The following is a 17,060-nucleotide window of genomic DNA, read 5'->3' as shown; positions in this document are numbered from 1 at the left end:
GAGTTTCGGGACAATATTATACATGAATTTCAATGGGTGATTTAATGAAGGATGGAGAGATCTTGGGTAAAACACGGGGGGGGGGTTCTGTGCTGTTAAACAAATTTCCCAAAATTGCTTTCGTTGAACTCTACTGACTGGCATGAGATCTGCTTCATAATCATTATGAACCAGAAGTCCAAACACCGATCGTCTCAATGCCAAGATACACTCAAATCACGTGGATCTGACGAGCATGTCTCTGAGCCGAACGACAGACCCTGCGTAACAGCATGCACCATCACCTTGGAAAAAAAAAGTCCGGAAAAATCAGTGCGTCACAACAGGGACATGAACCCTGAGAGGGAGTTGAGAGGGAAGAAGGCGCGGCATTGACGGGTCGAGGATTGGCCTCGAAAGCATGGTGGAGTGCACCAACATTAAGTAGGCCGACTCTCCGTCTTCGATCCCAACTCGCGGCCGCTCGAGCTCCACAAAATCGTGCGATATTGCGTGGGCTGGTCGGCGATTCACCCAACCCTTTGAAAAAAAGATACCAAATAGAAGCCACTACTTGATTTAATATAAGTTACGACCAAAATAATCTCCCTTGCATGGATTCGTCATCTTCCTTTGCTTCTTTGAAACAGGGCCGTTGATTGGCTGGGCGATAATCGCGGTTTCCTGTGTGCTGGTATTATTCACAGTGACTGGGGTAGGTACGAGTCACAAGCTAACACCGCGTCGAGTCGCCCCCGTACGCTCCCCGCTAGACACTTCTACCTCGAGCCAAGGGTTCCCTCCCTTTTTGAGATCTGTATTACCCGTCGACGCATCTTGGATTCCTTGGATAGTAGATAACGGACGAAGACGGGACAGACAGTATAATAGAGCGGCAGGGGCCGATCCTTTTGGTTGTCTCTCAAGAATGGCCGGATCTAATTTTCGTCTGCTACTGGTCCTGGGGTTGGGGTGCACTTTGTGCGGGCTGTTGTTGGCCGACAGCGAGGAGGCTGGACAAGCTAACCCGCAGCTAGACGGCGGGAATGAGGGCAGTGCCGTTGATGCTTCCTCGGACGATGATGTAACAGACCCCGGTGAGATCGAAGAGGCAAATGTAAGTCTGAGTTGACTGGTCCCAAATTTGGTTGGTCCCAAACTAGCTCCATAATATTTCATGGGAAAGAAATTGCAGTTATAGGATAGGTATTAAAGGTATGCCAGGCACGTTGGGCAGTCGTGGAGAGGAGGATATGAGTTTATAATGGATAAAACCAGGGATACTCAAAACAACGTTGCGTAGAACAGCAATGACCAAGCTTGCTGAAATGACCGTACCGCATGAAGAGGTCCGCAGAGCAGTAAACTTACCAGAGCGCCTATACTCCTCATTTTCAAGCAGAGAGAACCTTCCAACTGTGGCTACAATTAATTTTTCTTAAACACAAGTTTTCTGCAACTTCATTCTCTTTTTGCAATATATTGGCAGCCTTTTGAGATCTGTGTAATATTAAATAATGTTAAATGCACCGACAAGTAAACTTTGTCAAACATTCAAAAGTCATTCACGCTTTTCTGGACAACTGAGGGCGCTGTTCCTGTGACGTCATCCAGGAGCACATGGTTCGGTGCATAGGGTTTTTTTCAAATTGTGATCCAGAATTTAGTCACTGAAAACATCTTTGATAAAAAAAGAAGAAGAAAGACTCAGGGGTTTGGGGGCACAAACCAATTGTAACATTAAGGTTTTCTTCCTGGGATGACATCATAGGTTTGCTCAGAAATTTGGAAATATACATTAGCATAAAAACCAAAAAGGCAGAAAAATACCCGTTGAAATAGTCAAAGAAACATTGAAAATGAACTTAACCGAGGAACAAAGCTGCAATTTTGGAGGTTTGTATTAAAATAAATTCATTACACCTACACTTTACGCCACCCTAGGCGCAGATATGTCATACTGTGTTCACTTATGTAGAACACATTGAAAGAAACAGAAACCGATAGAGATCGACCTAAGTCACGTGACCTATAGTGGGTATCATACATCAACAAACATGGTGTCCGAAGCTTCTATAGCAAAGTGTGGTTTACTAACAACAAAGCCAATTTTCGTGCAGTGCTCAGCACATCAGTAGTCTGGGTACTTTACCGACCGTCGACTTTATATTTAGCAAATGACACTTATATGACACACTCTTTTAGGTCTATGGGAGGACGATATGTTTGCTGATGTTTGATACCCACGATAGGTCACGTGACTTAGCGAGCACAATGATCGGATTATTATCAACCGTCTACAGGACACCTGATCCTTGCTTATATGCAGAACATAATAAAATGCTCATACCAAATTGGGCATTCTGACTGTGTGTGTATTAGTTTCGACTATGCATCGAATATAAACGGAATATGGAGAAAGGCATACCAAAATTAACGTTCAAGTTTTTCGTAGGTATGTACACAATCAAGGATGTTTTCACCTGGCGTCACTTTATTATTAGCGCCCTAGATGGTAATTCACAATAAATCTCTGTGTGAGTGGCACAGCACATGTATAAAACCAAAGAAAGGATCAAACTTGATGGAAAGAGATCATTGTAACACTGTGTGCTATGCCCCACCAGGGATGGCCAGTACTAAGCAATGGGGATTTTCCAATTCGGTAAACGTTGAACCTGGTACGTGGCTTCGTGACTTCGTCTTGCATCCTATTTCGCCTCGTATAAGGAGTGTGCATAGTGGTGTGAAATCATCCTTGACGCGACGGTGGGGGGGGGGTCGCTCTCGAATTAAATGCCGTCCTATAGGTGAATTGGTACTATCCATACACAACAGAGGAACTATATTCCGCTTAAGCTGTACAGACTGTAACTCGGAAAATGTAAAAAAAAGCAAACAAACAAACAAACAAACAAACAAACAAACACCCCAAAAAAATAAGAAGAATAGATGTGCAGCGGTTATGGTATTAGAAGGTTTTATTTCATTTTCGTGCGAAGCTTAGGGTCGCCACGTTGGATCGACGTGTGAGCAGTCCCCTTGATTCAAAAACCAAATTAATGTTTGGTCAACCCTGATTATTGCCATTGTTTCCTCATAAAAGTATATTTGCTACGTTAAAAAAGATTTAAGTACTGTGCATTATTTTTTGTCATATTTTTGGGGCAAAATGGAGCAGAATCATTAACACAATTATTTTAACAATAGAATGGGCCTTCTCACGACCTACTCTGGAAAAATGCTGAGCCAATTAAAATTACTATAAAGTTTTCAATGTTTCGTGTGACATTTTTAACTGTAAAGTGTGGCCAACAAGAATTTTCACTAGAACGAGAATAGCTTTGCACGGTAGACGAAAGGCCCCTCACCAGACCTCTGGCCATAACAAGGGTTGGCAGTGACGTTATTTCCTATCGATTGTTTTTAAATAGCCGTGCCCTTTCTCCGCTGCAGTACGAGTCATTAATCGCTGTAAAGGCCAACAAGGCCACATACCAGGCTGACCTTTAACTCAACTTTCTCCATGTGACCCGGAAGTACCAGCATGTTCTCTGATCTTGTACCCCTACTACGTAATTACAATGTCCGTTTACGTCATACTGCTTATCTTCCGTGAGATAAGCTTGGGTAACCCCAATCCCAAGACCCAATCGGGAACTCGACATCTATTTATATTACTGGGCGTATCTTACTGGCGAGACTCTAAGGTGAACTTTGAATTTTTAAATGTGCTTCCAACCCCAACCCCCATCGCAGCGCTGACGAAATTCACCAGATAGCGTGCAGCGGTGGTTCGGGAGACATATAGGAGAGACTGAAGATTTGAACACGAGTCACGTAAATATTACGAAAGGATTTTGCTCCAGGACCATGACAGATACGTGCACACTTCGTTTTCGTTTCCACCTTTTTACTGGCAGAAGTAATGTTGATTTAATGCACACAAGAAAGGATCTCTTAAAAAAACACATACAGAAATCAATTAGAGAAACTTCATGTACCTTTTCCGGTAGTTATTATGGAACGGGTGTTTCTCAAGCCAGTAGGGCGGAGCTGTTAGGCGTGGTTAAGGGGGATGTAATCTAGTGCATTGCAAAGCTCGGACTGCTTGTTTGCTAAAGCGCTACGAGCTGCTAGCGTTGGTCAAGAAACAAAGGGCAGAACCCGTTTTTTTTTTTTTTTTTTTTTGAAAGAGGCAGTTGTGAAAAATGAGTTACCTTCGAATCGAGGTCAGTCACTGTTCTTTCCTTATTTCATAAGGAAAATGACTACCTCGCGGTTGGGTTTGTTACTAGAGTGTCGATTCTGAGATCGTCTGTTATTGACAATAGCTGTATGGTTTGATGACACCAGCAGCTTTGTAGACAAGACCCTCACAAGTTCATTGGTAAGTCCTTTCACAAGAGTTTACAAGCTGAGTCACAAAACCAATCATAAGTGACAGGACACTTATGACAGAGGAATTCTTTTGTCACAATTTCTATTTCAATAGCATGTGACGTGGCTTTGCGCGAGACTTTACTTGTGATGGACTTGCAGGGACTTGTGACTAGTTGTAACGGACTCGACCCCAGCTCCAGACACCAGTCCGACCGCTGAGTTTTAACCACAAAGTTCTGGTCAACCCCTTTTACAGGTATACTTGAAACAGTATGGCTACTTCGATGACGACGAGCCGGAGGTTGGCATCCAGCGCTCGGTAGCCAACGTGGAGCGGGCCATCGCCATGATGCAGTACAAAGCCCACATCCCCGTGACCGGCCGACTGAACAAGGCGACGATCGCCATGATGCGGAGGCCACGATGCGGCAACAAGGATTTCAACAGCCCGGCCGACCGGCTGCGAAGGCGAAGGAGGCGCTACTCCTTGTCGGGAAATAAGTGGCCAAAGAAGGACATTACCTACAAGTGAGTCGCTCGTGTTTGATGAATCACCTACCTACTTTGTTAGCAGAATTGTTGACACTGACATGATTCATTTTTCGAGAGGGTCTTCAAGTGGCCATTTTTATGTCAGGCCATTATCCGAAACGCGCAGTTATTTACGCAGTCTAAAATGAGGACAGGTCAAGTTGACCCTTGATGCCGCGCTTCCGGAACCCTTGGATAGGAAATATAACGTGCAAAGATTTTAGAATTTTTTTACTATTTTTCGTTCAGTTACTTCTTAAGAAGTCCAACTCCGAAAAAGGGCTTCTGATAATATTTGCTAGTATATGAATTTATAGAAACTGAAAAATTACCTGACCTAGGAGAGAAATATCCCGCCAAAAACTGACCCATCACTTCCGAAAATCTAAAATACATCAAGAACAGGCCAATGCGGCGGTCTCGTACGCAGATGAACGTTTACAGTTTGAAACTTTATGGTAGTCTGTGGAAGCCGAAATAAAAATAGATCAAAATATAATACACACTTTTTTTAATTTATTAGGTAATAAATTTAAAGCAATAATCTACTTTTACGAAAGATTCTAATATTTTGTTTAACCTTTGCTGACAACAACTACGTGAATCTGGAACCCATTGACTGCAGGTAGGTAAATCTTCACAACGTTGTACAATCTCGTTTTCACGTGAGCACGGAAGTGAAAACAAATGTGCGTGAAAAAGGAGACCTATAGGTACGATATCACTGGACGTGAAAAGTCGTTAATGAAATTCGCTTTTTTTTTCAGTCTCCGGGTGACTTTTCCTAAAAATTACTTCAGAAAGACAAAGGTGAAGTTCCAACATGAGTGTTCTGGGGTGGTTTTCCAACAAACATCGAACGTGATCGGACGGCCCCATGTAAAATCCTCATAGGCGAACCACGCGAGGGTTCCGGAAGCTCACCGCGTGACCTTTTACTTTCAGGCTCTATAAATAAAATCAAAGAAACCATAGCCACCAACATCCCATTCAGACACGGCCTGACATTCAAGATGGCGGACCGCAAAGCATCACGGGGATGCTATGGGGATTTTGTAAGGGCTGTCTATATTGTATTGTTCCTTTCTCGACGCCGGTGAAGTTGCTGCTGCTGTTAAGCTGCTGCTGCTGTTTTCGATGCAGTCATTACTGCAGCTGCTGTTGAAGTTGCTGCATGTTGTTTCACTTCTGCTGACTTAACTTCCTTCGGTAGTGCCACCAGCAGATGCTGCCGTTAAGTTTACTGTTCCTATTATTTTCCTGTTGGTGCCGTCGTTGTTTTGGCTTATCGGTGTAGCTGTGTGGTATGTTGCTTCATTCTTTCCCACTGCTGTTTTTGTTCTGTTTACTACGGGCATTTACCTCATTGATGGCTATCTCCTTTGACTGGTACCTCCTCAGGTTCATCAATTACACGCCGGACCTGGGCCAGCGGACCACCCGCTCCGAGGTCACCCGCGCCTTCAACCTATGGAGCCGGGCGGCCAACCTCAACTTCCGCGAGGTGCGCTCGGGTCAGGCCGACATCGACCTCCGCTTCGCCTACGGCGATCACGGGGACGGCTACGACTTCGACGGGCAGGGAGGCATCTTGGCACACGCCTTCTTCCCCGGCAGAGAGCCCATTAGCGGGGATGCCCACTTTGATGAGAGGGAACGATTCACCTCCAACTCAAATCAAGGTGCGGACCATGGTTTGTCCAGCGGCGTAGCCAGCTTTTGGTGTGTAGGAGGGGGGATTCAAAAGCGAATGCGGCTTTGGGCTCACTAAAAGTCAAAAGCCTTATCCATGGTGCCGACATCCTTGCTTCTGTTTCATGGTGTTGTTTTCTTGGGGTGTTGGAAGATTATTTGATAACTCTACCGATTACTTTCTTCCTATGAAGTATTCTTTGTAAACAAACAAACAAAAAAAGTCAGGGGGCAAGTTCTGCCCTCCCGCCACTGGGTTGGAATAATCCATTTCTATCCGCAAAACAGAGGTCTGTGAGCTGCGTGAGGATTTGCCGGTTAATATCACCACCCTGTATAGACCTTTTTCCTGTGATGTCACAATCTTGCTGGACAGCGATGTGTTGTGATGGTAATCTACCTATTCAAGATAAACTAGTCAAGCGTGCAGCTTTCGCACGTGCGCTTGCACGTGGTCGAAGCTGCTCGTAGAAATATATGCGATCGGCATGGCCGAGGCGGTCCACACGGGGTGGTATTGTTTACATTGAACGCAATCCAGTCACGTGGGTGAAAAAGGTCTATATTATGCAGGTCGTGACTAATTCATGGGCGTTCACTGTGGTTGCCCGGAGTAAAAGAAAATTCAGAGACGTCCATTGGAGCCATTGACAAGTTGAACAAACCATTGCCGTTAGCTAGTTTAAATTAAAATGTTTTTGAACAATAGGGCCAGGTGGGAGCTATCGACTTATTTATTGTCGAATTGGTTAGCAAGGATTTCTTGGTAGGACAAGATGAAAATACTTCAATGCTTAATCTCACATCATACAATACGATGATGCAGTAGAAGTAAATGGAACTTTGTTAAAAAAATTAACAAAGTGGGTTCCATCCTAAGGGAATCAAACCCATAAAAACCGAATCCTGAAGCCAAAATGGAGATTATATGCCGACGTCCGAAAACATGCATTAATACTGGTCCATTTGTTATCCACGATGTGGTACAAGCGAGCTAAATGGTAGTTGATTCCACCGTACTCTGTACTGTTTATAATTTGTAGGTACCAACCTGTTTATGGTCGCTGCTCATGAGCTAGGTCACAGTCTCGGCCTGGGTCACTCGGAGGTCGAGAACTCCATGATGGCTCCGATCTACCAGGGTTACAGGCACGGAATCCAACTCCACAGGGACGACATTCGTGGGATACAGCGACTGTACGGTAAGACGTGACGCTACTTAATACTGCGTGCCCAAACCTTTAGGGGGTTGTGCGTGGCAGCACCCCAGTAATTCAGTAGCTAAACCTGCTGAAATATGAACTTTTCTCTTCGAACACTCAGCTTGTATCGAACCGGCAGTGGAAAATGATCAAGTTTCAGCTGATTTCCTCTGAGCGTCTTGGCTACGGAACCAGCGTGTACTGCTGGTCCATTCCAGACTGCACAGCGCCCTCTTTGGCAGGCCGAGTATTTTTTTACCAAACGAGAACCATGGCTGAGTTCAGACTGCTTGTTTTCGTATGTTCACGAATAGATCGATTTGTTGTTCGCTCACACTTCTTGCCACCGAGGCCATTTATGCGCATGCGTGCATAAATATGAATTATAAGTGAAACGTCGATAATTCATTTCCCACGATACAAGAATCATGGGATACACCCTGTACTTTCCCATGGGAAAATGGTTTTATTGCCAGTCTTAAGAGGAAACTAGCCTTCTTGCCTCGTGGAATCTCCCCGTAAACGAAATGTTGCATTTTACGTCCCTATAGCCTGTGTTCACTCTGGGTTGCGCCATGGTGCTGTTTAAAAAAAATAAATGAAGCTTCCCTGCCCACCATGTGACCGCCTAGGCGCAGGGTTAGGCTGAATTGTTCGGACTGCACACCGAGTAGGGCCTAATTGTTCCGAATCGCCGTTACGTAGAACCATAGACCCCTTTCCTTATCATCCAGGTCTATGGTAGAACTAATTTTATTTAAATAATAATAATAAGGAGCAACGTTTCCACGTGCGGGTTGATACGTGTGCATAGGATGTGCGCGCTTTGATTACGGAAGTAAGTTACCCACAAGGCTTTGTGACACTGTGCTTCCTTCACAAAATTCTGTAAAGACGCCATTTCAACCCAGTGTACGCTCATGCTAGTTTTGCAATATGGTGCAAGTTGATCGTCTAGTTCTGCAATTTAGCCAGTTCCACTATTCAGATAAAATGGGCTTTAATTTCAGAACGACAAAATTGCTGGGGACTTGATTCATTCTCTATACAGTTGACTTGAAGAGTTTTAGATTACGTTGCAATGCGCGCTTTAAGTGTGCATGCAGCGCACGAATCGTCCTGTGTCGGAGAAATAAGACCTACCGTAAAGATGGCTCGGTTTACAGAACCGGCAAATATTTACGGAACCGGGCAAACTACCGACCACTAAAAAAAGCTCGCTAGAATTCGTCTTTCAAATAACTGCTCAAAATTGTCAAGTATGATAAGTAGCTGGATAATTTCCAGATGTCTCCGGATGAAAACCTTTCCATGAAAGTAAGCTATCGAGGTGACAGGGACCTTGTACTGTTTCTGTTTGCGGAACCGCTCAATCAGCGTTCCCCAAATTTTCAAGTATATGTGTGTAGTAGAGTCCCCTAATGTGGCGCACTTCAGCGTTCACTTGACTTTCCCCCATACAGTGCTGCCAAACCTCTTTTTCAGAAAAATTTGAAACTCATTTGGCTATAAACTGGTACCATTCCTTTCATGATACTTGGTGTTAAGCCCTTATGGACAGTTTCAGTTCTTGAAATTTCGTTCGAAACCGTCAGCGTCCGGAAATTGGGCTCGAATTCAGCAGAGTGTTCTCTAAAGTGGCGCAGTTGAAACAATCTCAGAAAATCCCAGGTATTGATTAATTCTTGTGAAACATCATTTCTGCCACTCAAATTACCATCCACAAGTTTGTCCGAAAATTCTTTTTCTAGTTTGGGCACATTTTCAAAGAGTTCATTTCGCATGTCAGACAAAAATTGGATAATCAGGCGGAAATAAAAATTTCGTCCAAACTCTGTAGCAGGTACGGTGTAATAGAGATTTAACAATCAGAATATTGGATGTTTGATGAAATTTCGCTACTTGTGCGCCGCGTTGGGGGCCGTGCCACGTTCAGGGTACATTAAATGTACAATGCATGCTTCGAAATGCATTCTGTAAATATTTTGAAGTGGAGCATAAGCGCGTAACATCACTGCAGTATATTTCTGAAGAACTCAGTGCGCATGTTGGTATTTGTTTTTTACAAAGGGATAAGATAAACAGTATATTTCTTTTCTCTGCTGCAAGGTCCGAGAAGAGGCCCCCCTCCGACTGATCCTAGGCCTTCACCACCCAGACCAGGCAGCCCTAGCCCGCCGGGTCGGCCGTCCTACCCAACTACACCCACCTGCAATATCCGTGCGAGGGCGGTCATGACCGTCTCGCCAAACGAATTCCTCGCATTCGGGGTAAGTTTCACGTTCTGCAGCTAGTTTGGCGCATGAGGGGACGATTCAAGCTATCCATCGGAAACGCACAGCAATCCTGCCCGATCTTAGAGCGAGTTCCGGTACATAGGTGCAGATTTGGGATTTTCTTTTTGAACGATATTCATTGTGCATAGTAAAAAAATTGCGATTGTTTGCTTCATAATCAGAGATGTATGAAAATCTTTTTTAGATCTGAACAGGACGCCGTGAAAATACTCCAAGAGAAATGCTTTAAATCCCATTTACGAAAAATACGATAATTTTGTTTGTTAAAAGCCATAAATAGTTTTCTTGCAAAATGGCCGTCCCATATTAAGTGGAAGACGGGAAAAACAACATCAACAACTGGCAATCGGTTTCCTGATAAAACAACGGCTCATGACGTAAGTTAGCTCCATAGTTACAACATGGTCAATATTTAACCATGGAGCTGTGAGCAACCGCGCACGTCAAGTCACCTGGAAGGAATTTCTCATTTATAACATGTTGCAAAGGTTTGACCAGTTGTAAGGCATGACTGACATGCGTCCTTAGAATTCTAAATTCGCGTTTCTGTGTTCTTCACTTGTGCCTATGTACCGGAATTCAGCCCTTAGTCCGTTCCAGACTGCATGGAGAACCTTTTCGATAGGTCACCGTCAAGAAGCCACCACAGTGTCAAATGACGAACAGCATAATATTTATAAACGTCATTGTTTTCAGGCAAATAGATGTTGGTGTCCGCTTTTTAGGGCAAATCAGGTTTAGACGGGGAGTGTGAATTTTTGTCATATACGTCAGAATGTTATTTACCCCATTCCATTTTGCACATCCAAAAACACCCGGATGTTCACGAACAACGGCGTTGGACCGCCAAACTAGACTGAACTAAAAGTTTCCTCTTGGGCGGTATCGACTTGATATTCGCTGCTAACTGACTTCTGAATGTCGGTTTGCTAAGTCATCACATCCTGGAACTTAGCACTCGTGGCCATAATAGCGCCTCCTAGAGTTCCACCTAGAGTTTTGCACAGTGTTTCGACCCCTATTCCCCGTCACTCTATAACAGCAGCATGCCGGTAACTTGATTTCATGCAGAACAATGCGTTTTGGCGCATCGTCTTCGACGGAGGGTCGTACTCGGTGCCTCAGGGATATCCTAAAAAGTTCAGCGATGTCTTCAGGGCCACGTCGAGCAGAGGCCAGCCCCTGACAATAATAGATGCCGCCTACAGGCGGACTGATGGCAGCTTTAGGTTCTTTAGAGGTATGATCGTGTCCGCCGAGAACCTGACCACTTTGAAAGCATATAATAGCATAAAGGGAAGGCGGGAACCCTCGCTTCTCCCCTAAAGAAAAGCACTTCCTTCTGTTATTTTTCCTGTTTACGGGGCATACCAAAGGCAATCACCCATTCTACCTGCCAGTCTTTGCCAGAACTATATTCGAGAAATTCAGCAAAACTCACCGAAATAGATTCAAACATTTTCTTACTTTCTGCTAGATGATTTCCCACAGTATTGAGTATTTTTTCTGGTTACTTGAATAACAGAAATGAAAAGGGCATTCTTTATAAGCCAGTGCTTTTAGTTTTCCTCTAAAATTTTGCCCACAACCTCCCCAATTAAGAAGAAATACGTAATCACTTGAACCATGCAGGTTAAAAAACGGTTACGAGGACGTTTCAGTCTAACAGACTATTCACGAGTTTATATATACATCTTTTTTATTGTAGGGACTGAATATTTCGATTTCACGACGGGTGGGACCTTCAAACGGCGGGGGAGACTCGGTCGGCTCTTCCGGCGAGGCAGGTTTCCGACTTACATCGACGCGGCGGTGATCGTGCCCAACGCGAACAACCTGGTGTACCTATTCCGTGACACGCAATACTGGCGGCTGAACGACGAAGACGGCCGGGTAGATCCCGGCTACCCGCAGCCCCTCAGCAAGTGGTCGTGGGAGCTGAAACCCGGATTCGACGCTGCCTTCTTTGCTGAGGGTAGGTGGGATTTAAAGTTTCGCAAATGCGTCACTCTGCATGCTAGGAATAGAGACAGAACCCGCCTGGAACGAGACCAAGGAAGGCCCAATTTTTCCAAGCAATGGCAGAACTGTTTTGTGGATAGAGTTGCGACATGAGTGCACCATTAGAGGGTTTGCATGGCTGCCATCTTGTAGGCCAGGGCTTTTGTTCCACCGGGTAGGCACAAAGGAGGTTTCCGTGCGGAATAAAAGAACTGCCCTACTTAGAGATGGCTATCACGCAAAGCCTTAATGGTTGAAAGAGAACAGCGTCAGCCTACATGCATTAAACAATTAGCACACAATAGCTGCATGCTGTACTGCACATATAATGAACAATCAGTCTAGTTGCAGAATATACAGCTCTTAGCAACGGTTGCTGCCTTTGTACGGCATTTCGCTGGTTCACGATCGAGCATGAAATGCATGGCTCTTTTAATCAACCGATTAGGGTTTGCTTCTGCTCAAAGTGGATTTCCAAGCAATGTTTTGGCACAAATACCTGTTTTAAAAATTCAAAAACTCCTATTTCGAAATAAAGGCTCCACGGACCAATAGTCACTTGCGTATCCATGAATAGCAACAATGGTGATTTCACCATTACAGAGTTTCAAACTTGCATCCATTCGCGGCGCTATGGAATACATGCAGTCCGACGTGCAGTTCGACTTCACTGCGAGTTTATGTGGAAAATTTCGAGTGCAGTGAGGTTCGTCGTAATTTTCAGAACAACATGGAGTCCTGGGCTAGATGCAGCTGGGCTTCGTTAGTCAGTTGGACTCGAAACGCACACCGTAAACGGCACAATGCGAGTTGTGAGCGACATTTTATTTATAATACGGGCGATTCGCAATAAGTGCCTCCAAGACTGTGAGCAATCACATTGCGCGAATCTGTCGGCCCTTTCCAAACGCGCATTGGGTCAACAGATTTCGCGCACTGTGATTGGTCAACGTGTTGCAAACTCTTGCAGGCGCACTATCGTGAATCGCCCGTATTATTCCTGCAAGGCGTCTGCAGCTGTTTTGCAGAAAGGCACGTGTATCACTGGGATAGAGCAGGGGTAGATCTTGAAGGCATGAACGGGTGTTTCGTAATTCTTCTTCTTAGTGATACCAAAAATCTTTCGGGCTTCCTATTCACTTGTACAGATTCAGTTTTCTTTGTGTCTGGGAACGAATATCGACAGTTCCACTGGAATGGCTACCGGCTCGAGCCCGGCTCCTTCCGATTTGACCGGCAATTCTTTGGGTGCGGCCGACTACAACTGGAAAACGAAATGGACAACGGCCAGACTTCCAGCAGGACCGCTCGCAACTGGGCACTGGTGCCCACCATGGTGGCAGTCTCGACAGCAACGTGTCAACTGTTGCTGCTGCAATAAAATAACACCACACCCTGAACACTAACACAACGACATTTTACTGTACATAAGACGTGTTTCTAGTTGCCTTAATAACCAAGCAAATATGTGAAAGCATGGATTCCGTGCGTGGCTGAGGAGGACGGTGTTTACGCGCCTTTGTAGACATTTAAAGGCCACCTCGCCTGCGTTCGCCCGTCACACACTGCCCCATTGGGAAGGGCAAATGCATGACGTACCTTTTGTCGAGCACTCATTAGACAGAGTTAATAAATAAACAATTACACGGGTCGACAATTCCAGGTGCGCATAATTACCAAGTGCCAACTGAAAATACATGCGTGTCAGGACAGCAACCCGCAATGCTTTGCGTGCCCACACCTGTGACGTATTTCTTTCCCATAATCCGTGAAGCGCAAAATTTGCCCCCTCCTAGCCTTTGAAGGCCGGTTCATACTTCACGCGGAAGCGAAAACGGACGCAAATTTGTGACGTCAGATCAAATAATGGCACTGCAAATTCTTAAAAGTTGAACGCATTTTAACTCGCCGGAGCGAAATTTCGCTGCAAATCTTTCGTGACGTCACATCCGCTTCGCTTTCGCAATTTGCCAGAAGTATGAACCGGCCTTTAGGCCTCGGTTGTGGAGGACGAGCGAACACGCCGGCGACGCGGGCTGTGATTCGTCATTAGGCCTACTGGTATGCCAGTATTGCTCGAGGCCAGATAGTTTCCAAATATCCCGACACGATCGGTACTTTTGGTCATTTTTATAATTTAGAATGTACATACGAGGAGTCAATTTCTGTGTTCTATTTTACAGTGCTTTGATGTCCGGTTGGGCCTAATTCACCTGGCTCACCTTGCAGACATCCCAAATGGTTTTCATATCAAACGGCGATGAATTTCTCAATGACGCTTCGCGAAAGCTTTTAAAAAGTTGATATTTTAAAAAAGAAGGCTTTGGTGACGACTGTGAAAAGCAAACCACAAATCAGTAAGTTCGTATTGGCTACAAAACGCGCGCATGCGCACTTCTGCTCGACAACGAAATTTGGAGAAGCCACCAATCTCCATTGCTGGCGTGGACATGCGTCGATAGCTGTGTCGTCTACTGTGCGTAGTGTATTAAACAGTCACCATGCCCACTCATTGCAATTTACTGGGACATTAGTAATAGCTACTGATGAAAGTCGAGTGACCAACCGGCTCAAAAGGTGACGAGCAAGTATATCCAGGACCCTTTTCCAATACTCGACTTGGGCTCCGTCTCAGGCTTCGTTCCCAAAACCAATCCCCGATTGTGGGCCTGAAGCGTTTAAACTAAATTAAATTACTGTAATTTCTGGCTCTCTTGCATCTTATTTGATGTTTTGTGGCACTATTAAACTAATTACTGCGTTTACAGCTTCAACGTCAGCTAGTTAAAAAAAAACAGTTGAAGCCTGAGACGGAGCCGAAGTTGAGTATTGGAAAACGGCCCAGGTTATCGGTGCACACTATGTGCGGTACCTCTCATCCCATGACCGTGATAAAAATCGTTATCCCGGCTGTAGTCCCGCACATGCGATGTACGAAATCGAATTTAATGAGGTGGGGCGGCTTGACAACTGCATGTGAAAATTTTGTTATTTTGGTACTCAAGCAAGGTGTCGTCAATGCAACGTATATACACAATTTGCTCACCCATAGAGCTTCATGAGATTGTACCTTTGGCTTAAGGATTCACCTTGCGGCTTGAAGGAAGTAATATGCCGGTCACGTGGCCTCCTATCCTCGCCAGTAACAAGAACTAGTGGGAAAACCCACCTTATTTCCAGCGTGCCCATTCTGTAGGTGGTTTTCGCTATTTATTTGCTTCTTCTGTGAAATACCTGTGCTGGATCACAATTATATTGTATAAACAGAAATACGAAGTGAGCAAAAATACGTGTACTACAGCAAATCTATACTTATAACTAAAGAATTCAACTTGCACGTATTTTAAAATAGACCTACATGCACCTATACATTGATTTACCTGTGACTCGCTCATACAACAAAGAGTATGTAAAACAATAATTGCACTGTTACTTAATTTTATAAACAAACACGGTTCGCGCCAGCATGCAGGATACGAGAGACGTCGATTTGTCATGGGCTGAATTTGAGCTTTCCTTCACTGCGTCAGTCCGACCCCTAAAATTCAAATTCCACCGATAAATGGACCTGTTCGGGATTACTAGAGTATGCCACTAAATCGTCATTTTCCTTCTTTTTTGACTTATTTTAACCCACAAAGAGCGGGGATTATAGATCGAAAAAGAACCTTTTTATACACGGTATTACGACGCTTTCTTTGGACAAGAGTATACGAGCAGACGCCGACACTCATCAACTATGCATAGTCTATAAACATTTTTCCATCTCGAGAAGAATTTCTGAATTTTTTTTCATTATTTGACTATGCGCCTTACATTTATTTGTAAATACACGTTTTATATAAGTTGAGTATTCAGTTCATCACTACTAACACCATGAAATCAATATGACAGGTCAAATCAGAAATTATTTCTCGATTTTTAAAGATTTGGAAAGAAATTATCCAGCTTGCAAACTGTTAAAAATTAAAGAACGACAAAAAGTTGTTCGATATAATCAATGAGTATTACCTAATTGTAGTTATGTTTCATGTAAATGTAAGAAAAGAGGCATCTATTTACAAACTCATATTGACTTGGATGTCACGGTTATAATATTGTTAATAGTGATTATATATATATGAATGTACTGTACAGCCAAAGAAAGACGGTTGTACATAGCCATGTTCTGAAAGAATGGTCGTCTCTTTTGCACTGCAGTTGAAATTCATATTCGTCACTGGCTTGTAAACGGATTTAAAAATCACGTTTTCTTCCTCCCAATAAGCCGGGCATTATTCGTGGATAATGAAATTGGCTTCTTCCCTTTGCTTGTTCCTTTTGACGGTTACGTTTTTGCTGAATTCGCACGTAAATAAAGTTTTTTGTGCGAAGAAAAAAGACACGAGTAGTTTTCATGTCATTCTGCGACTGTCCTTCATTTTCATATCATGCCTACATTACATACTTCATTATTTTGTAGAAGCTGGACTCCTTGAATTACATGAGCATCTAGATATGTGATTAGAGACTGAACCGAGTGATGAGCTAACTTTGGAAGTCGTGGGATAAAAAAAGAAGGAAGCCAATGGAAAAAATGAAGCTAAAACCTTAAACCGAACAGAGATTTAGAAGATACTACGCCAGTGTCTAAACGGCGGCGCGATCTCGACTTCAACGCCATCTGCCCCACTGACACGGATCATTAAATTTCCATTTTTTTAAAATGGAAAAACATTTCTTCTTAGTACTAGTTTTTGTAGTAACTTTTTTTGGGAAATACAGCTCAACTTGTTTTTATACAAATTACTATTTGTTATAAAAAATGCAAACACGTCGTTGAAACTTCTTTTTATTAAAACCGACAAGAAGGAGGTAGTTTCCCATTCGAAGAAAGTCCTTCATCAATACTCTTTTGAGGGCGCTATTTTGCTTTTGTCACACAAGGTACTCCTCGTCAAAAGAACGTATGAAAAAATACAAGGAAATTGTCCTT

At 43.9% G+C, this 17,060-nt stretch overlaps 1 protein-coding gene across 1 annotated transcript; it reads left to right on the top strand.

Annotated features, from left to right (window-relative positions):
- Positions 1-701: 701 nt before the first annotated feature.
- LOC147798080 (matrix metalloproteinase-16-like) lies at positions 702-16,469 on the top strand. The gene is made up of 8 exons (XM_087141568.1): positions 702-1,096; positions 4,619-4,890; positions 6,295-6,575; positions 7,629-7,787; positions 9,897-10,057; positions 11,156-11,324; positions 11,793-12,059; positions 13,234-16,469. Exons 1-8 carry the CDS (start codon positions 908-910, stop codon positions 13,464-13,466), a joined length of 1,731 nt encoding a protein of 576 aa, XP_086997694.1. The 5' UTR covers positions 702-907; the 3' UTR covers positions 13,467-16,469.
- Positions 16,470-17,060: the final 591 nt, after the last annotated feature.

Source organism: Acanthaster planci, linkage group LG09 (genome assembly GCF_054643075.1).
Source record: "Acanthaster planci isolate LZ-2023a linkage group LG09, COTS_SCS, whole genome shotgun sequence".
Lineage (NCBI taxonomy): Eukaryota > Metazoa > Echinodermata > Asteroidea > Valvatida > Acanthasteridae > Acanthaster > Acanthaster planci.
The sequence above is the reverse complement of the archived record's forward strand: the minus strand, read 5'-3'. Positions and strand labels throughout refer to the sequence as shown.